General features: G+C 48.3%; 1 protein-coding gene and 1 pseudogene across 8 annotated transcripts in view; both read right to left on the bottom strand.

The window, feature by feature from the left end:
* Window positions 1–23,233, bottom strand: part of FRMD5 (FERM domain containing 5) — a 328,629-nt gene that overhangs the window by 4,680 nt on the left and 300,716 nt on the right. For 5 of the 7 annotated variants that reach the window (XR_005202962.1, XM_037744666.1, XM_037744677.1 and 2 more), the window contains exons 8-14: window positions 16,330–16,418; window positions 13,793–13,879; window positions 13,142–13,205; window positions 12,504–12,595; window positions 10,002–10,076; window positions 9,049–9,117; window positions 7,728–7,834 (exon numbers count right to left, since the gene is read on the bottom strand). Coding sequence is in view for 6 of the 7 variants with exons in the window: in XM_037744666.1 (XP_037600594.1) it covers window positions 7,728–7,834; window positions 9,049–9,117; window positions 10,002–10,076; window positions 12,504–12,595; window positions 13,142–13,205; window positions 13,793–13,879; window positions 16,330–16,418 (583 nt within the window). In the remaining variant the exon portion in view is untranslated. The remainder of the gene's footprint in view (window positions 1–7,727; window positions 7,835–9,048; window positions 9,118–10,001; window positions 10,077–12,503; window positions 12,596–13,141; window positions 13,206–13,792; window positions 13,880–16,329; window positions 16,419–23,233) is intronic. The other 2 variants (XM_017545952.2, XM_037744685.1) reach the window with 1 other exon arrangement.
* Window positions 1,457–2,283, bottom strand: LOC108316198 (annotated as a pseudogene). Its single transcript, XR_001830228.2, has one exon. The product of XR_001830228.2 is annotated as a proteasome activator complex subunit 2-like (transcript).

Genomic DNA, 23,233 nt, shown 5'->3' with positions numbered 1-23,233 from the left:
GTCCTGGTGCTGGTTTTTATCCCAATTTGAAAGAGAATCTGAATTCCAAACTACCTGTGATGCACAGCTGGGACCACCGTTTGAGTCTCAAGTATGCCTGATGGGTGGAGGGGTTTGAGAGGCAGGAACAAGCCCGACACTGTAGCTCACATCTGTAAACCCATCACTTTGGGAGGCCAAGGTGAGTGGATTACTTGAGCCAAAGTGTTCAAGACCAGGCTGGGCAACATAGTGAGACACTGTCTCTACATATGAAATAAATGTTTAATAAAAGAGAAGTAGGAATGGGGAGAAGGAGAATATGTCTTACCTAATTGGGTTTCATCAAATTCTGAGTATCCTTATAAAAACCCAGCATACGGCATCTTGAGCTCGTAAGGTCAATATGTTTGGATTTCTGCAGCTGCTCTGTTTCTTCAGCCTCTGTTCTAGCTGTTCTGACCTTATGGAATGGTCGGGTAGAAATTCTGCTCTTTCTGAGGGGGCATGGGAGTAGTCCCTGGCCAGCTCCTTCTCTTTTCCCTCGAGAAGGAGCTGGGTCTAGAATAGGCTAAAAGCTCCCATATCTTTAGACACGTCAGAGCACAAAACAGCATCTGAGATCTTGTTGGGTCGGTGGTGGTGGGGAGGGTGGATTTCTCTTACATTTGGTAGGATAAAGGGGTATTCTAGCCCCTAAAATTACCCATTATCATCTCCACTTTCTCTCTTTCCAAGGTTCTCAGGGCTCAAACCCTGGCAGGGAAAACAGGAGCTGGTTATACGCTCAACAGCAACCACCCAGGCCAGAGGCTTTGGGCATATAGTGAGCAAGTATGGCCTACATCACAGTGCCCCCAAGAAAATGGCTTCTTGTTTTAGGCTTGACATCTACATTTTCCACTCCTGGACATATTAGTGGTGCTGGTGTGGTTCTCTCTGCCTCTGTGACCTATGACAAGAAACCCTAGTCCCCTTCTGTTGCTCTGAAATAGTCCCTGACAATGCCAGACTGAGTCAGACTTCTCAGCTCAGTAAAGGAAGTCAGGGCTAGCTCCAGAAGCCCAAAGATGTTTCTCTCTTTTTCTCCCTTCTCCCAGGACATGAAGCAGCCCAGAGGTCTCTATTAAAAAGGTGTTAAGTAACCTTTCAGAAGCAGTGTGTTCCATCTTCCTTGGCTCCCTCTTGGCTTGGCCATTTGCACCTGGGCAGCCTGCCTGACCAGCCTGGTGGAGCCCATCTTGGCACAGGCACAGTTAAGGATTCTCCAGAGGAATAAGTCCTGGAATCTGGGTTATGAGTGAGTAGGACAAGGGAGGGAGGGGGTGGGGCAAAGGCAGGGCACCTGCCATTCACCTCACCTCAGGGCTTGTACCTTTGCCGCAGCTCTCAATCTCTGCTTTCAGAAGCTCCTCATGGTCCTAGCTGTATTTTTTGTCCCTGTGCTAAAATCTTAAATTTACGTAATGCTTTCAACTTTTTTTTTTTTTTTTGTCTTTTATTTGGGTCATTTATTTTCCTTCCAGTCCTGGGTTCAGTACATAGATGGCTTCTCTTCACCCTTTGGGTTGATAATTTTCTCCAGGTTGCTGCTTATGATATGATAAAGCTCAGCATAGAAGGCCCTCAGGTTCAGCACCATGGCCCTGAGCTCCCCACAGGCTGCCTCATCTTGCTCATGCACCAAGGGCCAGTAATCCATCACATGAGTCTCCTTGGAGGCCTTGGCCACAGCATCCCCACGTTCTGAGAAGTACTTGGAAATGGTTGTCTGGAAAGCTTCCACTTTGGTCTTGACAGCATTCACCCTCTCGAGTACCTTCTCCTGGATTGCTACCCCAAAATCATTTCCATCTTCAATCTTGGGGATCAGGTGCTGGATCCATGTGATTACCAGAATGCATTTCTCCTTGAGAGTCCAGACTTCTGGCTTAACCAGGGCAAGCAGGGACAGGACCTTCTCATTCCCAGGGAGAAATCCACACTTAGGGACTTCTTTCTTCTCCTGCTTATCTGTTTCCATCTCATGATCCTTGGGTGGAGGATCTGGGATGGGGATGTCCAGTGTGGCCCAGAGGGAAGTCAGGTCAGCCACACTGAGGGAGTCCTCTTGCAAGAGCTAATTCAGGTATATAATTTTCTGTGGCAAGAATCTGTAGAGGAATTCCTCAGCCTCCTGGAAAAGATTCTGCCTGAAGACCTCCACCTGTTTGCGGGCCTCCCCGCTCAGGCGCACCCCACACGGCTTGGCCATGCTACTTCAAGTCGCTAGATCTCTGGTCTCCGCTTTCAACTTTTTAAAGCACTTTCATCTTTCAGTAACTCCACGAAGTAGTGAAGGCAAGAGGTTACCCAGTGTGCCTGAAGTCATGTGGTTCGTGGTTAATGGCAAAACCAAGGATAGAATCCAAGCCGCTTTCTAGTTCATGATCCTGCTGCTCATATCCATTAAGTCCTCACTTTGTCAACAGGTTCTTGGAAACCATGACTTTAAGCCAAGTGACGTTACAGCAGGTCCTCTAATGTTTTCTTCAGCATCATTTTTTGTTACAAGTTTTAAAAGTTTTTTATTGAGACGGTTTTACTCCATTGTCTAGACTGGAGTGCAAGTGGTGGAATCATGGCTCACTGTTAACCTGAACCTGGGAGGTCAAGACATCTTCCCACCTCAGCCTCCTGAGTAGCTGGGACTACAGGCATGTACCACCACGCCTGGCTTTTTTTGTTGTTGTTTGAGACAGAGTCTTGCTCTGTCACCCGGGCTGGAGTGCAATGGCGCAATCTCGGCTCACTGCAACCTCCGCCTCCCGGGTTCAAGCAATTCTGCTTCAGCCTCTTTAGTAGCTGGGATTACAAGCACCCACCACAACGTCTGGCTACTTTTTGTATTTTTAGTAGTGATGGGGTTTCACCATGTTAGCCAGGCTGGTCTTGAACTCCTGATCTTGTGATCTGCCCACCTCAGCCTCCCAAAGTGTTGGGATTACAGGCATGAGCCACTGCGCCCAGCCCCATTTTGTTACAATGTTGATGAGGAAAAAAAAAAAATTTCATTGTACATCATTTTGCTTAAAGTTGCAGTTTCTAAGACCCTATGATGATAAGTGTCAACTGTAGTTGGATTCCATGGAATGGAACCATGGGCCAGGATGGATTAAATCAATAGCCAGCATCTACCTTAGATTTAGGTCTTAATTGCCCAAGAAACTGTTCTGAAATAACATGAAATTAAGAGCCTCTGTCCCTTGTTGTAGAACTCTTGCTGTCCTTTGACCTCCCTCTTACCCAGTATTCCTCCCGGATGTCCCCATTTGCACATGCAGCTTGAGGAATATGTACCTTGGAGCATGTTACATGTCACTGATGAAGCAGAAACCTTAAGGTCTTGGTTGCAGCATATTGCTGGCTTGTCTCCTCTGCCTGCCTTTATTGGAACCTCAGCCCCATTGCACAGGGCACCTGCCACCTTTCGAAGGCCTACCCCTTCAGAAGGACAGCTCTGACTGCAAGATCTTCCAAACTATGAAAAGCTGAGCTGCCAGCAGCTCCTTGAATGCAAGTTTAGCTTAGCCTACGATTATGCCCTCAGCTTGTGGGGAACGAGAGGTGAAGAAAACAAGTCAGAGGACTACCCGGAGCCACATCATACTGGGAGCTGTTGGTGCTCTCAGTAACAAGATAATGGATAGATAGGCTTTTTTTTTTTTTTTTTTTTTTTTTTTTTTTAAAGATGGAATCTCGCTCCATTGCCCAGGCTGGAGTACAGTGGCACAATCTTGGCCCACTGCTGCCTCCACCTCCCGGGTTCAAGAAATTCTCCCACCTCAGCCCCCTGAGTAGCTGGGAGTACAGGCGCCTGCCACCAAGCCTGGCTAATTTTTATATTTTTAGTAGAGATGGGGTTTTGCCATGTTGGCCAGGCTGGTCTCGAACTCCTGACCTCAATTGATCCTCCTGCCTCAGCCTCCCAAAGTGCTGGGATTATAGGCGTGAGCCACCGCACCCAGCCAATTAGATAAGCATTGCTAGTAGAATGCCTGAGAAATAAAGTTGTTGAGTATCAGTCTGTCAACAAAAGACCTCAACAGAAGACCTCACCTGTAAGGTGACCTTTCCACTTCAGGTTAGTCCAATATAAGAAACTGTTTTCACTACTATAAAAGCCACCACCTGTCCTGCCACTTCATTGAAACTATTGTTCTGGGATAGATAGGGTGGTGCCATGGGAAGGATCTGAGCTAAGCGGCACAGCAAAACAGGAGAGTCTTTTTTACCTTGGAAGTGTTCCAGCTGATTCCCTTGCCCGAGGGTGGCTCCCAGTGGGCTGGGGGGCACAGCAGTCAGGACCCTACCCTGGAGCCGGGGCCCCATCCTCAGGATGCGCACACTTAGGGGCCGAAAGCAGTGATTAGTCAGTCGGAGCTGGACGCAGACTCTGGTGTGAATCTTAATCAGACTCTTCCCCATGGCGGCCCAGGAAGGCAAATACTTCTTCAGTGGAAACCAGCTGATCTCTTCAGAGAAACCAGCCAGGCAGGGAAAGATACAGAGAGGGAAAGACGGAAAGCCAACTAGGAACAAAGGATTTCCACAGATCCCACACAATAGCAGCCCCTTAGCAGTGCCTCCTGTGCTGTAGAGAGAAGGTCACCTCCCCAAGCCTCAGATCAGGCTGAACTGCAGGGAAGGAGCAGCTCTGAGAGGCCAACGTTATCAGGGGACTGGATTTAGTCAGAAGCACTTAGAGCCATAAAAAGTACTGCTTCTGTAGCCTGCAGCTCTTCCCCAGGCCCAGATAAGGGCTCCAGCCTCTCAGAGGGCGAGGGACAGAGTGGGCAGAGAACAATCTCATAGGGCAAAGGTAATCAAGATTGTCCCAGAAAATCCAGGATGTAAAGTTACAACGCCAATGGGCTTTATCCAGGTCGTATTTAGTCCAGGCCTGCCCTGCTGCCAGCCACATCGCATGGTCAGTGCTAACTTTGAGCTGGGTGGCTCTGAAGGGTGAGGAGGTGGGCTCTGTGATATGAATGGGCCAAATAGACTACAGAATAAAGACAGCCTTTGGTGGGGCGTAAACCAATTTCAAATGCCCATAAGTTTCTTGGGGTTTTTGTTGGTTGTGCCCTTCTTCTGAGGCCCTCACGGCGTCCCTCACAGCCCCTCCCTCCCTGGTTGAGGTGGGCAGTTAGGGTCAGCTGTGCTTGTCAAGACCTTTAAAGGCAAGTCCTCCTCTTGAAAGATGGTGCACCTGAACTCTTGCTTCCTGGAAACTAATCCATTCTTTACTTCCACAGGCTTGGTAGCCCCTGTACTGATAAAAGACTGTTGCAATTAAATGGCTTTATTTTCACATCTAAACCCAATGTCCATCTCCCTCTCCGTACCCTGAGCCTGTGAGATTCATTCAGGCCAGGTCAGTTCTACCTGCCCCCTTCTGCATCTAATGGGTCCTGGGCTGGGGGCCCTGACTGGGGCCATGGACTGTGCTTGACCACTGGCAGCCTTGGGTACGGGGTGTGAGAAGTACCTGGAAGACTGCGGAGCTATAACCTACCAAGTGTGCCATTCTGTGAGGCTGGTTTTGAGGAAGCGCCTGGCCCTAGGGGGCCTATACTCAGCAGCCTCTCCCCACTGTACCTCTCCTTGCATTTGGCAGCAAGGGGGGACAGTTTGGACAAGGAACCTGCTGCTGCAATGGGAGAAGAGAGGCTCTGGGAGGAGGAGGCTGGAGGTAAAGCCAGAGCTGAATGGGGAACTGAGGCAGCCCCAGCATGTCTTGGGATCACAAGGACTATTTCCCCCGCCTCAGTTCTAGTTGGCAGCAACTCTCAATGAGTTTTGTCCCCACATAGCTTCAGCCCTCCCTCTTTTGGGAATGCTGGTTTCCTGAACATTCTTCCTTGTTCTGGGAAGTAGCAATGCACAAGCCTTCTCTCCTGTTTTATATCCTGCATGGTGCTGGCTTCCCTACGGTGAGTCGTTTGTTGGGGAGGACAGCTGTCCCAGCTCTGTGGAAGACTTGGGATGGACCGTCTAGCTTCAGCCTCAGGAGGGATGGGAAGGAAAAGCCACAGAGAGGGGAGAAAGTTGCTTCCTCAGAGAAGGAGAATTTCATTCTACTTCCTGAGATGTACACCCCCAAAGAAGAGGGACAGTGAGAGCCAAGCTCAGTCATCTGGCTCAGCCTAAGATGGGAGGAAACACCAGGAGGCTGTCTGATGATGGTCATATATCCATAATTCCACTCTTTGCATAATGATTCTACTTGGTAGTCCACAGGCACTCTCCCACACCGAGCTCTGTTCTGCAGTGGGGGCACTGGGCTCAGAGAGATTAAACAACCTGCTCCAGAAAGTGCATGTCAGAGCTCCTAGTCAGACCTTACCTTAGGCATCCTGACCAGGACTCTGCACTTTGCTTACTGCCTGCCCGTAAATGCTTTAGTCTCTTTAAAATACTTCTGCACATATTAGCTTCCTTGCAACCAATGGGGTGGGCAAGGAAGATGTTCCTACTTTACAAATGGAGCAATGAAGATACTCAAGTAACTTGATGGTGTTTGTCCAGCCAGGGTTCTCAACCTCTAGACCATTGGGAGTTATATTCCAGACTCTGGTAACAAGGAATCTCACATTCACAGTGACACATCCTAAAATCCTAAACACAAATTAGATCTTCCCAGGGAAACAGCAGAGTGATACCCTTCCTAACCTGACCATTTCATTTTAATTCCCAAGCAGGATTCTTACAAAAAAGGCAAAGGCTGTTCCTCCCCAGGTTGCACGCTGTTAATCCCAGGAGAGAGACAGGTATGAACCAATTCTGCTGCTGTCTCCTACTGTATGAGATCTGAGGTCCTAAAAAAAACACCGTCTCTGGGAATGAAAGCACTCAACTTCACATCTGTATCCAGCCTGTGGGTGACCTGGGCCAGTGACAACAGCTAGAGGGCAGTATTCCAAGAGCACCTCCTAACAGCATTAACTACCCAGAAAACAGATTACTGGCCTCAGCTACTGGAGTATCTAGTGCAGTGGAGATACATAGACTTTTTCCCTCTTGCCACCTCGGCCTCCTCCAAAGGAAGGGAAGTGTGGAGGGAGCTGGATCATATTAGATTTCCTGAGACAGTGGTAAGAAATTGAGATAGCAACAGGACAAATTTCATTTTTTTCAGACAGTCTTACTCCGTGGCCCAGGCTGCAGTGCAGTGGCGCGATCTTGGCTCACTGCAACCTCTGCCTCCCAGGTTCAAGCGATTCTCCTACCTCAGCCTTCCAAGTAAGCTGGGATTATAGTCATGCGCCACCATGCCTGGCTAATTTTTTTAGTTTTAGTAGAGACAGGGTTTCACCATTTTGGCCAGGCTGGTCTTGAACACTTGACCTCATGATCCACCCATCTAGGGCTCCTAAAGTGCTGAGATTACAGGCATAAGCCACCGTGCCGGGCATGAAAAGCCTCTTGATGGAAAGCAATTTCAGAACTGCATGGAACCTGTAGATCCCACATGTGCAAGTCCCACAAAGTACTAACCCAGCACCCTCAAATCTACAACCCCCTACCTAGATACCCATACCACCCTGTACCCAGCTAGTATTCCCATTCACTGGATAAAACCCGCCACTGGAGGCTCTTTTCCCCAAGAAATGCGCTGCTGTCAGTAATGCAAATTAGCCTCATTTTGAGGTCCCAGATCACAACTTGGAGGACCCCAGTGGTCACCTAAAGAAGCTCATGCTCACCTTCCATGATGGAGATGTGAACAGCTCTTCTGCGGGTCCTGGGGACACTGCTCAGCCTTGGGCCATGGGTTATGGAGGGACAGCTCCGGCTGGGAACCATCCCTGCTCTGTGGTTAAATAAAAAGAACCTTGTTAATTCAGTGCACAGATACATTTGGTAGGCACTTAAGAGTTAAGTACTGACTACTAGAATTGCCTGGTTGTATTAAGTTTTGGTCTCTCTCTCTTTTTTTTTTTTTTTTTTTTTTAAGACAGAGTCTTGCTCTGTCACCAGGCTGGAGTGCAGTGGCGCGGTCTTGGCTCACTGTAACCTCTGCCTCCTGGGTTCAAGCGATTCTTCTGCCTCAGCCTCCCAAGCAGCTGGGACTACAGGCACACATCACCACTCTGGCTAATTTTTGTATTTTTAGTAGAGACTGGGTTTCACCATGTTGGCCAGGCTGGTTTTGAAGTCCTGACCTTGTGATCCACCCGTCTCGGCCTCCCAAAGTGCTGGGATTACAGGCGTGAGCCACTGCACCTGGCCTTTTCTCTCTTTTTAAAAATCTTTAATAACTTCTCTTTGCCTTTGGTCTCTGAATCCCAGTCAGAGACAGTGCTTCAAACTCCTCTACCTCCTTATAAGGCTAGACCCATCTGAACCTTTTAGTGTGGCAACAGTGCCACTGGTCTCGGGGTGGGGGCAAGACTGTCAGAGAGTAGAGCCCCAGTATGGGCAGTACTCCTGAAAACATGCCTGGACCAACACTGGCAGCCTCCCCTGAGTTCCAACAGAGGCTGCTGATGACGGGGTGCCATGTGAAGGGGCAGGCAGTAATGCTCACATTCCTAGAGGCAAAGGCTGGTTGGCAAATCCTAGTCTTGATCAGTCATCCTTTCTAGGTCTCGGACTCTAGGAGATAGGCTTCTGGAAACATAATTTGTGGATCTACATGAAGCACAGATCCTGAAACTATTTTACATCCAGTGTGGCAGGGTTGTGCGACCATCCTTGGCTTCATGTAATGGACTGATTCCAGAACCACTGAAATGGTGTGACATATCTATGATCAATGTCAAGACTTGGGAGGGCAGAAGAGAACTGCTAAGTGAGGTAGCACTTGGATCTGATGTACTAGCTATAGTAGCCCATCCTCCCCCACTCTCTTATTAAGGGTCAAAGATTTCTCCCCATTCCTTCTGAGAAGTTTCTTCACCCATCTGCCCTATTCTGCCCCTTTTGGTAGCCACTGGGGCCAGGAGCTTCACAGTACTCAAACTGCTGAATGGAGATCCTGGGATCTGAGCTAGAACTGTTTTGGGGGGTGCCCCGGCAGCCCACCTGTGTATTTCCGGTGGCTCCCGTTTGATCTTAGCACTTGACTCCATGACTTCCTTTGCAACTCGGCCACTATAAGTAGTATAATAAAAAGCAGCAAGAAATGAGACTGTGTTCCAGGACAGCTCCTCTCCAAGATCTCAGGTGCTTTCGCTGAATCTGAAAATGGCCTCTGTGGCCCACCCATTCCCCGATGTTTTAATCATTAAGAAAGGCTTGCTTGCTGAGGTAGAGAGTTCTAAAGCATTGTGACAGCCTATCTGAGAGAGCTCTCTCCATGTCTAAGAGAGTCTTTATGATCTTCCATTCTCATTTAGGAATAACTCCTCATTTTCTGGCATGTTATGATTGCATCACAAAAAAACATGAAACAACCTTTAGATAGTGAGACATGAAAAGAATAATTGTTATAGTTCTGATTTTGCTGCTATTTAAGAGAAAAGGAAGATACACATTTATTTTTCATTTTCTTGGAGACAGGGTCTTGCTCCCAGGCTGGAGGACAGTGGTGTAATCATGGCTCACTGCAGCCTCGACTTCCTGAGCTCAAGCGATTCTCTCACCTCAGCCTCCCAAGTAGCTGGGACTACAGGTGTGCGCCACAATGCCCAGCTAGTTTTTTATATTTTTTGTAGAGATGGGTTTCACCATGTTGCCCAGGCTGGTCTCGAACTCCTGGCCTCAGATGATCCATCTGCCTTAGCCTACCAGAGTGCCAGGATTATAGGCGTAAGCCACTATGTTTGGCCGATATACATTAAAACCCTACAGACAAATAGCTGTAGGGAGGGAAGGAAATAGTAACAGGGTCATAAGACAGGAGAATTGAATGGAAACCTCAGACTTTTCTGAGTCTTCCCCAGTTTCTCTGTTCTTCAAGGATAAGGACCACTGAATGTTCTCCAGAGAAGGGTCTGAAAATAGATCCGTAATGGTTACTTACTGTCACTATTTACCTGTATCGGAACCGGCTCCCTTTAAAGAATAAGTTGCTGCTGGACACTGTGCGGACTTGGCTTGACTTCTCCAGCCTGCAGCAAGACAAAGTCCAGTGAGACAGAGGGCCTGAACTATCTCACCCAGGCTAAGGCAGCACATCCCCAACTTTCAAAGTCTACTTGAAACTCTTCAGGAAAAATCCCTTTATACTCCACACTTGTCTCTGACTGTCATTTAGGATCTGGGGGCTGTGCTCACAGCCAGCTGCCCTCCTGCTTCAATGCCCAGGACTGTCACATGGAAACCAATTTTGGTGTCAGGAGAGTGAAGGCCCCCGCAAAATGCTTCATAGGTTTTACCAGGGGGACTGAGAGAATACTTGCTCAGGTCGATGGTCTGGGGGAATAACAGAATGCCACCCATCTGATCTCAGCCAGACCACTTATTAGCAGTGTGGTGTGACTTCAGGCACATTTCCTTCCCTCTTAGCTTTACCCTTCTAAAATGATGGAGCTGGGACTGCTGGATCTCAGGGGTCTCCTTTCCAGCTCCAGTATTTGATCTTGTGTCTGTCTGGGTGATTTGGGTAGGGAAGAGGGTGGGGGCTGCCCTTCCTGTTCCATCTCCCTCTTGGAGGGTCCTAAAATACATGACCATGGTAAAGACTGAGAAATCCTGCAATGAAAAAACTAGCTTAACTTTAATAAAAGTTCCATCATGTATTTGAATTCAGAGCCTTCCTCCCTCCCCCAGAATGTCTATTTAATATCTCTTTTGAAGCTGTGGACGGCTGATGTGGAGCTCTGTGATATGTTTTCCTGGGTGACTTCACTGAGCCCATTAGCTCTCTCAGCCTGGGCTGAGCTGCTCAGAGAGAAGTCTCCTAAGATGGGATCCACCTGTAACATGACCAGGTGCCTATGGTACTGATCCAGCCAGGGACCCATGTGGGTCTGAAACCTGTGCTATGAGCAGTGAGTAGGAGCTGTCTCCACATCCATGAAGAGTTCCTGGGAGATACCATCCCTGCCTGTCTCAGGGTTCTGGGACATCCGGCTGCTTACCCCCCTGCCTGGGCATGTTCTTGCATCTGACTGGGCTCTTGCCAAGGCATCAGGCCAAAGGCAGGACTAGGGATCTGTGAGAGACACTGAGCAAGGCCAAAGCACTACTGCCAAAGACTTGGCATACCTGGGGATCTGACCCCGGCTAGAGGCTTTTACCACTTAGCAAGAACATTAGGGAGGCAACGGAAAACTGAAAAATGACCTCAGTTTCCAGAGTGGGTGCAGGCAGGGCTGGGTGGGTATGGAGATTTACTCGTGGGAACACTCAGAAACCGAGTGTGGTCACAGGTTCAGAAGCACACTTCTGTTTCCATGACACAGATGGGAAAACCACCCCCTTAAGAAATGGTGCTGAAGGCATGAAAAGACAAGAGACAAGGAGATTGCTTCTGTTTGCATTAGACCGTTTGGCAGAGAGAAAGGGAAGTCTTCCACATACACCATTCCCAGGACAGTGACAGCTCAGTGTGGAGCAGGCCCCTGTCTGCTAGCGCCTTCCTCTCTCTGCTAGGGAGACCCATGAGACCCCATCCTTCCTGGGCTGCTCCTCAGTCCCACAAGCAGGAGTTTGCATCTCAAGTTGCTTCTCTCTAGGTTCGTGTAACTGGCCAAACCTGGATTACATCCTCACAGGCAAAGAGCGGGTGGTAGCTAAAGAAAATAAATGTTTTCTTGACTTTCTATGGACAGTAGGGACTGAACAGGAGGGAAATGTGACCATGCCAAAGTCTCCCCTGAGTGTATTCTTCAGGAGAAGAAAGGCTGCTGATTCAGTGAATCCTTGATTCTGGTATGAACACACAGTGAGTATGAAGCAATTCAGAATGCCTTTCTAAGAAACAGCCTCTGGGGCTGTGGCCCTGGCAACTGGAAGGACATCAGTTCTGCCAGCCAGCACCCCATAACAGCTAGCAGGCAGCAGAATCTTCCCTGGGGAGGAGCATGGTGCCACTCAGCCCCAAGCAGTTCTCATCTCTCCAGGATCCTTCAGGTTACTAGAGCCAGGACCTGGCCTGTCAGGGGCATTTGGTGAGAGCAGGGCTTGCCCTAGGTAGAATATACCACACACACTGTCTTGCCTTGACCTCATTCATATACATCTTAGTAAAGCATAAATCATTATGGTTTATTTTTAAAGTAAGACCAAGGGGTTTAGTGAGACATGCTTTACCTGACTTCACCCCTGTGATGGGCCATTTCTTCACTCCCTAATGCTTTTATAACCACTTTCTTAATAGAAGAAAACAACACAAAAGCCCCACATATTTTACAAAATCCCTTTGATAGGCAAAGCTCTTGCCCTTTGGCCTCAACCTGGCTTCTCAGTAACCGTCAAGCTCTTGCCCAATACCAGCTACCCTGCCCCAGGCTCCTGGCCATGTGGCCTCCTGTCCTGACTCTTTGTGAGTCTGGCTCTGAGAAAGACAGTCCCCATCACATGTATCCACTCACTTGTAGAAGGCTTGGTTCTCAATTCCACATTTCCAGAGGTGCTTACACGCTTCAGGAGTTGGAGCAAAATATGTAAGAATAATTTTCTTTTCCTGCAAAACATTCCACATAGATATGGCTGAGTATGGATGGAGAAGTCAAGGGTGAAGTAGATGAGGACCCTGACCCCAGAGCTGTTAGAGGTCCTGGCAGCTGGCTAGTTGGAGGGGGGGCCCATGGGACCCACTGGAGCAGAGCTCAGTTCAGTGCATCACGTCGCACTTGGCAAGTCCAATCAGGGTAAGTCTCAGCTGGCATGAAACTGGCACAAATTGAACCAGGCGAGCTCTTGGTGAGAAGGTGGCTCTTGCCTTTGGAATTTCCATATATATGAAAAAAAAAAAAAAAAAGTCTTCCTTTGCATTTCCTGGAAGTGGAGATCTCTTGTGTGGAAGCTCTGGGTGTCAGCAGCATCCCTGAGGAGTCCTGTGCTCCAGGGCCTTCCTCCCCCTTTGCATTGTACCTCCAGGTCCTGACCTTGGTCTTAGCTTAGCATGTGGGTGGCTTGGCTCTACCAGGATCCCTCAAGCTTGGCTCTGGCCACCAGGAAGCATCCTATCACCCCAGCCCTCCCTGAAGAGAAGGAAGCCAGCACTTACCTCTTTCTGACTTACGTATAAATAGAAAGTCTTTCCTTCAAATTTCAACTTGGTCACCTCATTCCTAGAAGCACAAAGATAGTGCCTGTCACTTCATTGCAGGTTGCTTGTTCCAGTTAAATCTTGTAGATGCAAAGCCCACCCCAACTGGAAGGGGCTCCAGGCACAGACACAATTTTAGCCAAAATTAGAACTGAAACAAGACAGCAGCGCAGTGGCCTTAGAGAACGTTGTTGAAACAGTTCAATCCACAGTTTTCTGGTCAATCACACTATAGTAATAGGGTGACAGGAGGATTTCAGGCTTATCAACAGTGGCTGTAAAAGGGAAACAGTTGCATGGAAAGTGAGTCTAGGTAGAGTATCCAGGGTCATTTCAGGATTGGGTTCATTACACAGGTGCATTATCTGGATGGGACTGTCAAACGTAAGATGCCACAGGTAGCTGATGAGGCCAAAGTTCAAGATACAGCAAATAATGAGAAACAATGCAACCAGGTTCTGAGGGAGTTGAGTCTTTCAGGTGACTGTGCCACTGGATGGAAAATGCAGTTTAATGCAGACAAATATCAAACAATCTCAGGGAGCGGGGCAGGGCAACATACCAAAGAGAGAGAACAGATTACATGGAACAGTCATGCAGCGTACTGACCAGGAAAGGGGCTTAGGGGTTATTGTAGAAAAATCCTTGAAGCCACCAGCCCAGTGAATGGCTGCAGTAAAAGAGGCAAACAGGATACTGGGGTACATCACCCGTGGGACAGACACAAATCAGAAGAAGTGACATGGTTACTATACATGGCACGGCCTAGACCTCACCTCCACATCCACCTCCTGCTCTCAGCCTTGGTTACATTTGCAAAATGGAAAAACTACTGGGTCTTAGGTGAATGTCCCTGAGAGCCAGAGAACTAGGACTCAGCACTGGTCGCTCCTCACTTCCCTTCTATCTGCCCAACATAGCTGCCCTCTGGAGCCTCTCAGCTCTCTCCATGAAACTGGAGACCCCATTTCTCTACCCAACTGGGATCCCCAAAGCAGTTGGTCATGCACATCCACCTCCACTTGGCTGCTGCTTTTTTTTTTTTTTTTTTAAAGAATTTCTAGGGAGATTTCCTCAATATCCTAGGAAGTAGTAGAAAGGTATTGAGAATCATGTATCCAATTTACTGCTGGACAAATTTCAGGGGACAGAGGAAAATCACTTGTTCTTTACAGTCCTGGAAATCATGACCGGGGTCAGGATGAGATTTCACAACTTCTGACCACCAGTTCTGAGCTAACAGAAGCCACATGGTAACCCTTCCCTGTATGATTCCCTCTCAAACTCCCTCTCAACCATCAATCTCATGCACACACACAATATGATAAATGCCAATTGGTTAATATATAGACAAACACATAGATCATCTAGGTTCCAACAAGCAAGCTAGGAAAGGAGTTTTATTTTGAAGGTGAGATTGGGTTTACATTTATTATTACAGAGTTGACACAGGGTGAAGAGGAGACTTCCAGAAGAAGTAGTGCATGAGAAAAGCCATGGAAAGAAAAGCGTCTGTGAGAACTAGGAGACATCATGGCTTCTGGAGGGGTAGGGATAATTTAGGGACTGCAGGTGTCTGTAACAGGTGTGTCCTACTTGTTTCTAGCTAAATATGCCCCCTGACAGGGACCTGACGCAACAGCTACTCTGGCTGGAATGTGGCCCAGGATCTGGGCCGTCTAAGGAACATCAAATAGCCCAGATGTATCTAGGCAGCAGAGGCCCCACACTATGAGGGCTGCAGCCTGATCCTGCTCATTGTCTTTTTCTGAAAAGCATTTGGTTGGACAGGAGATTCCAAATCCTCCCATCTTCACCCAGAGAGCACAGTGAAGTAGGCTGACTTGAGGATGCCTAGGAAACAGGTATGTCAGGGTGTATTCTGGTAACTCCAGGACAGCAGCTGCCTTGTGTTGGGCTGTTGTCCTGGGGAATGAGGCCCCACCCCGTGGCATATGTGAGGAGCAATTTCACCAGCACTCTGGCTGATGATCGTAATGCCATCCTTCACAAAAGCAAGATGGGCTGGAATGGTGTTATCTGTCCTCAAGCTCAAGCTCAGTGGGGGAGCTGAAGAGGGCACAGCGGGGCAAATGGCCTGCAGTGGCTCCAGCAGAACGCTGACTAGGAAGCACCTGTACTCAAGATTCCTCATGAGCTGTCCCGGAGAAGGCAAAGAAACCAAGCAGGCTTCCTTCCACTGAACTCTGTTGGACCAGGAAGCCACTTATCTAAGCCCCTAGGAGGAGTTGGCCAGCTTAGACTTGGCAGTGTGACACCCAGGAAGGTAAAGAAATCACAGGAGCTTAGTAGAATATGCAAAATGTTTTGATGCCGACAGATGTTTGTATGGGCTGGCCAGCTAAAGGGTCTCCAGGAGAGCCAAATGTCAATCAACAAACCAGAGTCTGTCCAGAGGCATGCAGCAGAACCCACCCCAAACAAAACAGAGAGGGGTAGGAGAGGAAGCAGTTCAGAGTAGCTGCAGCGGAGGCAGTGGCTCGTGCCTGTGAGATGGGAGTGGAGAGGGGAGGGAAGGAAGAGTGGGAATATGACTCCTGGAGGCTGAGGACACTTAAATGCCAAAGAGGGATAGGAGTGAGACAGCAGCAAGTGAGCTCTTGCAGACACAATGCCCACAGTGAGGCCTGGTCGGAGGAGGGTGTTTTGCTAAAGTAACAGGGTGATTTATATGTGCCCCAGGGGTCACTGTCTGTGAGCCCCCTCCCCACTCTTGTTAGCAGAGCAGGTAAGGGCACTAAGCCATCCACAGAGATGCTCCAGAACAGCTGGCTTAACAGGGCTGGCTACTGCCCTCAGTGGGTGATGCCCTCAAGGACTCAGTTCTCACAGGAGCTTGCTCAGCTAACACTGCCTCCAGCCCCGGGCCTCTCACTCTCCCCAGAAATCAAACCTCTTATCCCTTTTCCTCTCTGGAGAGGCTGTTGGCTCTCAGGGACACCCCTTTGGAAGAACAGGATCCCTAGGAAGAGACCACTCCCTTCATCAGTAACCACTATCAACGCAAGGCTTTGGAGAGGGCTCTGAACCAGAACTGCCCAATCACACACAAAGGACATGGGAACCATCGCCCCTCCCCAGTTGGTGAGATATAAAGAGCCTGTTTTGGAAATGAAGACGCTCACCATTTAATGAAGTGGACCCTCTTGTTTCCTTGAAGAACAACAAACCCAAAGGGAGTGAAGGCCAGAAATGCAGCATTTCCTGACACGTCCTGCAACACAGAAAGACTTCTCACCGGGTGATGCAGGCATAGAGGTGAAAGGGTGAGAAACACAGCTGTTCATAGGTGACGAAGGGTTAACACTTGGCAGTAGGTCACAGAGTGAAAAGCATGTCATCTGGAATCACAAGACCACAGTTTGAGTCTCAGCCTTGCCACTTGCCAGCTGCATGACTACAGGCAAGTTACTTACTAAGCCTCAGTGCCCAGATCTGTTAAGTTGTAGTTTATAATGATACCAACCTTAGAAGGTTGCTGTGAACATCCAAAGAGATAGGCAACACCTCATGTATTGCTGATGGGATTGTAAAATGGTACAGTCACTTTGAGAAAGAGCTTGAAAGTCATTTAAATTGTTAAAAATAGAGTTACCATATGACCCAGCAATTCCACTTTTCAGTATGTGCCCAGAGAATTAAAAATGCACATCCACACAGAAACTGCTACATGTATGTTAATAACAGCACTATGTGTAAGAGCTAAACAGTAGAAACAACCCAATCCATTTTCCAGTGTAAAGTTTCCATTAACTGAATAAACAAGTGGTATATTATGATACAGCAGAATCCTATTCAGCAGTAAAAAGGAACGAAGTACTGATAGACGCTACAACATGGGTGAGCCTTGAAAACATTATGCCAAGTGAAAGAAGCCAGTCATAAAAAATCATGTTGTAATCTTTTAGCTCTGTCAATATACTAAAAACCACTGAATTGTACACTTTAAAATAGCACATTTGGGCTAGCATGGTGGCTCATGCCTGTAATCCCAGCAATCTGGGAGGCCAAGGTAAGTGGATTGCGAGGTCAGGAGTTCGAGACCAGCCTGACCAACATGGTGAAACCCCATCTCTACTAAAAATACAAAAATTAGTCAGGTGCGGTGGCATGTGCCTGTAATCCCAGCTACTCAGGAGGCTGAGGCAGGAGAATCACTTGAAGCTGGGAGGCAGAAGTTGCAGTAAGCTGAGATCACACCAATGCACTCCAGTCTGGGAGACAGAGCAAGACTCCATCTCAAAAAAAATGGTTGGGGAGGGGGGCACATTTAGCTGGGTATATGGTGGATCATGCCTGTAATTCCAGAACTTTGGGAGGCTAAGGAAGGCAGATCACCCGAGGTCAGGAGTTTGAGACCAGCCTGACCAACACAGTGAAACCCCATATCTACTAAAAATACAAAGATTAGCTAGGCGTTGTGGCACGTGCCTGTGGCCCCAGCTACTTGGGAGGCTGAGACAGGAGAATCACTTGAACCCAGGGGGCAGAGGTTACAGTGAGCCAAGATCACGCCACTGCACTTCAGCCTGGGCAACCGAGCAAGACTGTCTCAAACAAAACAAAACATGTTTTATATGTGGATTATATCTTAAAAGGCTGTCATTAAAGAGTGGGGAGCTTGTTATCACTTTCATAATAGTCCTAATAACATTGCGCCCCTCAGGAAAGTTTAGCTAAAAAAAAAAAATAAAGAGCAACTGGCCAAACAGAACAGTTGCCTTCAGCTCTGAGATGCCTGAAGCAACAGAGAGGGTGTCCTGGTCACTGGACAGTGGGTAAACACCAGGCTTAAGGCTCCATTGAACACAGCAGGGAGGGGATGCAACAAAAGCTAAAGGTCCTGCTTCCTCATGTGGGAAAGTCAGCTCCATGAGGACTAGACTGGGTGGAGGATTTTGTCCTCCCAGAGGGGCTTCCTTTGTGACAGGAGTGTGAGGCGAGATTTGGTGCCATCAGGCTACATGAGTGGCTCTGGAGAGGGTATGAGTGTGTTGAGGTGACCAGAAACTTATGCCTTGATGCTGGTCAAACGTGTCTGTAGGAGAGTTTTCTGGGCCACAGCTCAGGTGGTGCCATGGAGTCAGGGCCAAACACTGGGCGTGAGGCGTGGGTATGGGGCAAAGGCTGCCAGCTGGGCCAGGACGGACTAAGGTTTGGCTCCCCTGGTCTCTCAGGTTTCAGGGCTTGCCTCCTTGGCACAGATTCTCTGTGTGTCTGATTGGTCCTAAGAACAGTGGGGCCTCTGCAGGGCCTCATGAGTCCTGCCTCAAGAAGCAATACAGTTTTGCTTTAAAACTCTCTCTCAGAGTCAGGGTTGTAAGTGTGAGCATCTGGGTCCAGGGAATAAACTGAGTATATGTTTGGTAAACATTTGTAATTAATGTATTGTTATTATTGTCCTTTCCTCAGGGTCTGTCATAATCCAGACACTTGGCTACAAGCACAATGTCATGGGCACAACAAAACGCTGTTTAAAAATAACTGGAATACAGACTGTGAAGCCACAGGGCTGGATTTCCTCCTGCTTGTCATCAGTGCTTGGTGGTGGTTATTAATATCTGAGTACCAGGCACTGCCCACAAACACTGTTCCTGCCACGAGGCACCAGGGCTAACCTGGCAGGCTTGGCAGAGGTATGGGTCAGGGAAGGGTGGCCTGCCTCTTCTGCTCACTGTGCAAGTAGGACCCAGGGAAGTTCTATAATTGCAGGCTTAGAAAAACAGAGGCTGGGAGTGGAGACCTTGTTGTGTGAATGCTGGTGTAGAAAGGGCCTGCAGAAAATGTTGAACAGATGAAGGTGTAAGACAATGGGGTGTGTCTGAGGGACCAGTTTGGCTACAGTGGGGAACATCCATGTGTGGGTAAAAATGAGAAGGGAGGCAGAGGTGGGACAGAGGCATGGAAGGGGTCGTAATGCTCGCTGAGATAGAGGAAAGACCTAGGAAGAAGAGGTGGAGGGATGGAAATGAAGCCTTGGGCCTGCAGGGGGGTAGCAGACAGCTTGAAATAACAGGGGAAGAAGTAGGGAAGGGAGGTGGGGGCACAGACAGGGGAGGGAGACAGCAGAGGAGCCCCTCTGCTTCTTCCACTCTGGCTCATATGGGCAGTAACTTGCAGAAGAGCACCCCAGTAGAACCACAGTGCTGTGGGCTGAGTCAAACTGCTCGGGTCCAGGTACAGCTCTGCCACTCACCGTGTGGCTATGGCCAGGTCCTCAATTTCTCCATGATTCAGACTCCTTGTCTTAGAATGAGGGTTTGATCATATTATCTACCTCATAGGTTATGTTTAGGAGGCACCCCACAAATGCTAGTGGCCATGGGTTTTTTTGTTTTAGAGACAGGGTCTCACCTTGTTGCCCAGGTAGCTCTTGAACTCCCAGGCTCAAGTGATCCGCTCACCTCAGCCTCCCAAAGTGCTGGCATTACAGACATGAGCCACCATGCCTGGCCTGTGTTCGTTAATATTATTAGAGCTGGTAATAGTTACCTGAGTTTGTTTAAATTAATACAAATCCTTTTTTAAAAGAAATCTAGGCCGGTGGATCACAAGGTCAGGAGTTCAAGACGAGCCTGACCAACATGGTGAAATCTCGTCTCTACTAAAAATACAAAAATTAGCTGGGCGTGGTGGCGGGCGCCTGTAATCCCAGCTACTCAGGAGGCTGAGGCAGAATTGCTTGAACCCGGGAGGTGGAGGTTGCAGTAAGCTGAGATTGTGCCACACCACTCCAGTCTGGGCTACAGAGCCAGATTCCATATCCAAAAAAAAAGGAAGGCTGGGCTCGGTGCCTCATACCTGTCATCCCAGCACTTTGGGAGGCCAAGGCGGGTGGATCACGAGGTCAGAAGTTCAAGACCAGCCTGACCAAGATGCTGGAACCCTGTCTCTACTAAAAATACAAAAAAAATTAGGTGGGCATGGTGGTGGGCACCTGTGGTCCCAGCTACTTGGGAGATTGAGGCAGGAGAATCGCTTGAACCTGAGAGGTGGAGGTTGCAGTGAGCTGAGATCGTGCCACTGCACTCTAGCCTGGCGACAGAGAAAGACTCCGTCACAAAAACAAAAAAAAAGAAAAACAGGAATCTAACATTTTACTATTATTCCTGATGTTGACAGATTTAAATTTTGCTAGTTAAGAAACAAAAATGTGGGAAGTTAGAATGAAAAAAGGAGAAGTAATTAATTGTTAGGGGACCACGGAGGAGTGAGATAGAGAAGGGAACAGAGCCCATGACACAGTCAGAGATCTGCCAGAATCTTCTCAGTGACCTGTGTCCCTCTGGGCAGAGCAAAGGGAAGAGTCAGTCCCACAAGATGGGGGGTGCGGCCCAGGTTGCCCTGCATCCTGCAGATACCTCAGAGCTGGCCTCTGAGTGAAGGCAGGTGTTAGAGTGAGAGTTAGAGGGGCAAAGCCTCTCCTAACCAGACTGGCTGCTTTGGAGCAGAGAGCTGGGAATAAACCCCAATGAGATGCCACATCATTTTATAAGTAATAACAGTAACTTGAACAATCCCAGTGCAGTCTGTCATATGAAGAGAGCAATTCTCCAAACTGTTTCAAATGCAACAGATGCAGATGATGGCCTCCAAAAGAGCCTAGCACCCGGGCAGGGGCAGGTGACAACTGGGATGTCTGCAACTTGCCTCAGGCACGTGAGGCTCAGCAACCAGTGTGGAAGGGACTTGAATTACAGTGAGAAATCTCACATCTGTACTGGCATGAAAATACGAGCACGCAGCCACACTGACACCTTCCCTGGAACTTCAGTTTCTTCTATCTGACTTGTCATTCTTGTTTTGTGAGCCTGCCCTTGGGGTTTGTGTGCAAGATAACAAGTTGCATGATAAAAAAGTGGAGGGAATGAGGACAAGGTGAGAAGTGAACAGTCAACAGTTGCCTGTTCTTCAGAGCTCCCATTTCATCAAGCTGGACTGTCTTTCCTCCCTGTCCCCTTCCCATCCCTATGAAATCAGTGCCCACAGGACTGAGCCATTAATAGAGTCAGGAAGTGGAATACAAACTAGGGTGCTGAGAGGTATGTCATGGCTACAGCCAGCTACACTCCGCAGCAGGTAATAGTCAGAATAATCTAGTTCACTTCTACAGTTCTGAGGTCAAAAAATTACTTTCAATTTCTCATCGTGAAAAGAGCTGCCTTGATTTAGGACTCCAGCTCTGCTTCTTCTTTGCTCTGTGACTTGACTTCTCCATACCTCAGTTTCCTCATTTGCAAAATGAGGATGATAATATATACCTCGAGAAATACTACTTCCATCTGATTCAGGGAGATGGCCTAAATACCTTACTGCTAGGACATAGCCAATGGTATTCTCCTTGGAGAGGGGATGAACATGCATTCCTCGTCACTCATGTGTTCACATGACCCTTGCCATCAAACTTGACCTGTGTCAGTCACCTATGGCAAAGTTCACCCTAAGAGGATCACTTTGCCCAGGAAAGGATTTTTGGAAATCAAAGCACTGACTTGTTCAGAAGCAGGAATGTCTGGCCACCATTTCTAGTCCCCACCAGTTCCACTTCCAGATTTAAAGCAGCCTTCAGTCTCCTGTCACCCTAGAGGACACGCTGGGTGTGACTGAGCAGAGAACACAGCATTCTTGGTTGTTAGGCCTCTAGTGTCATCCTGTTCCCTCTCTGGGGCATGACTCAACCTAATTTAATTTCAATGGGTGAAGCCACTATTTCTTATAAAACCCTCCAGAAGATGATTCCACATGCCCTACCAGATATTTATGCCCATTTCTGAAAGAGCTCACAGTTGGGAAGCTGAAGTCAGTTATGAAAATCACCCAGTCTGAATATACTACACTTAAACTTGGCCATAATAAACTAGAAAGGAAATGAAGAGGAGGAGGAGGCACCCTGTAAGAGACTTGATGTTACTCCATGACAGCTCAGAAATGGAATTCCTGGTGGAAATTTCACTAGGTGGCTTTGGTGAAGTTCTTCATTTCAGCAGTAAATCTAACACCCTACCTGCAGCACTGCCAAGAGGGCCCCACCCAAGGGTGGAAGGGCCATCACTGATCCTTCTTGTTCTGCTTCTCAGAAGTGAGGGGTGCCAGGTGTGGTGGCTCACACCTGTAATCCCAGCACTTTGGGAGGCCGAGGTAGGCAGATCAACTGAGGTCAGGAGTTCGCGACCAACCTGACCAACATGGAGAAACCCCGTCTCTACAAAAAAATACAAAATTAGCTGGGTGTGATGACGTGCGCCTATAATCTCAGGTACTCAGGAGGCTGAGGCAGAAGTATCACTTGAACCAGTGAGGTGGAGGTTGCAGTGAGCCAAGATCATGCCATTGTACTCCAGCCTGGGCAATAAGAGTGAAACTCTGTACCCTCCCCCCACCCCCAAAAAAAAAAAAAAGAAGTGAGGGGCAACTAGTCAAGACAGGGGAAGGAGTTCTTTAGACAGCTGGCTAGGTGGCTGTATTATGAAAGTAATGATCCTATTTTAAGGGCAGAAGGACACTGTAATTTTGTTTTTGTGGTTGATCTAACCTAGATCCTGCTGAAATCAATTTTATCCTGGTCTATACAAAGCAGGCATAAAGACACTGGTGAACTTACATTACATTTTTACAGGATGATGATATGGTTTGGCTCTGTGTCCCCACCCAAATCTGGTGTGGAATTTTATTCCCCATGTGACAGGGGAGGGACCTGGTGGGAGGTGTTTGGACCATGGGGGCAGTTTCCCCCATGCTGTTCTTGTGATAGTGAGGGAGTTCTCACAAGATCTGACAGTTTAAAAGTGTGGCCCTTCCCCCCTTGTTCTCTCTTTCCTGCCGCCAAGTAAGACATGCCTTGTTTCCCCTTCCACCATGATTGTGCTTCCTGAGGCTTCCCAGGCATGCAGAACTGTGAGTCAATTAAACTTCTTTTCTTTATAAATTACCCAGTCTCAGGCCAGGCGCGGTGGCTCAAGCCTGTAATCCCAGCACTGTGGGAGGCCGAGGCGGGTGGATCACGAGGTCAAGAGATCGAGACCATCCTGG

This window comes from Cebus imitator, unplaced genomic scaffold, assembly GCF_001604975.1.
Source record: "Cebus imitator isolate Cc_AM_T3 unplaced genomic scaffold, Cebus_imitator-1.0 Scaffold9, whole genome shotgun sequence".
Classification (NCBI taxonomy): Eukaryota; Metazoa; Chordata; class Mammalia; order Primates; family Cebidae; genus Cebus; species Cebus imitator.
Note: the sequence above shows the minus strand (reverse complement) of the source record. Positions and strands in the feature narration are given on the sequence as shown.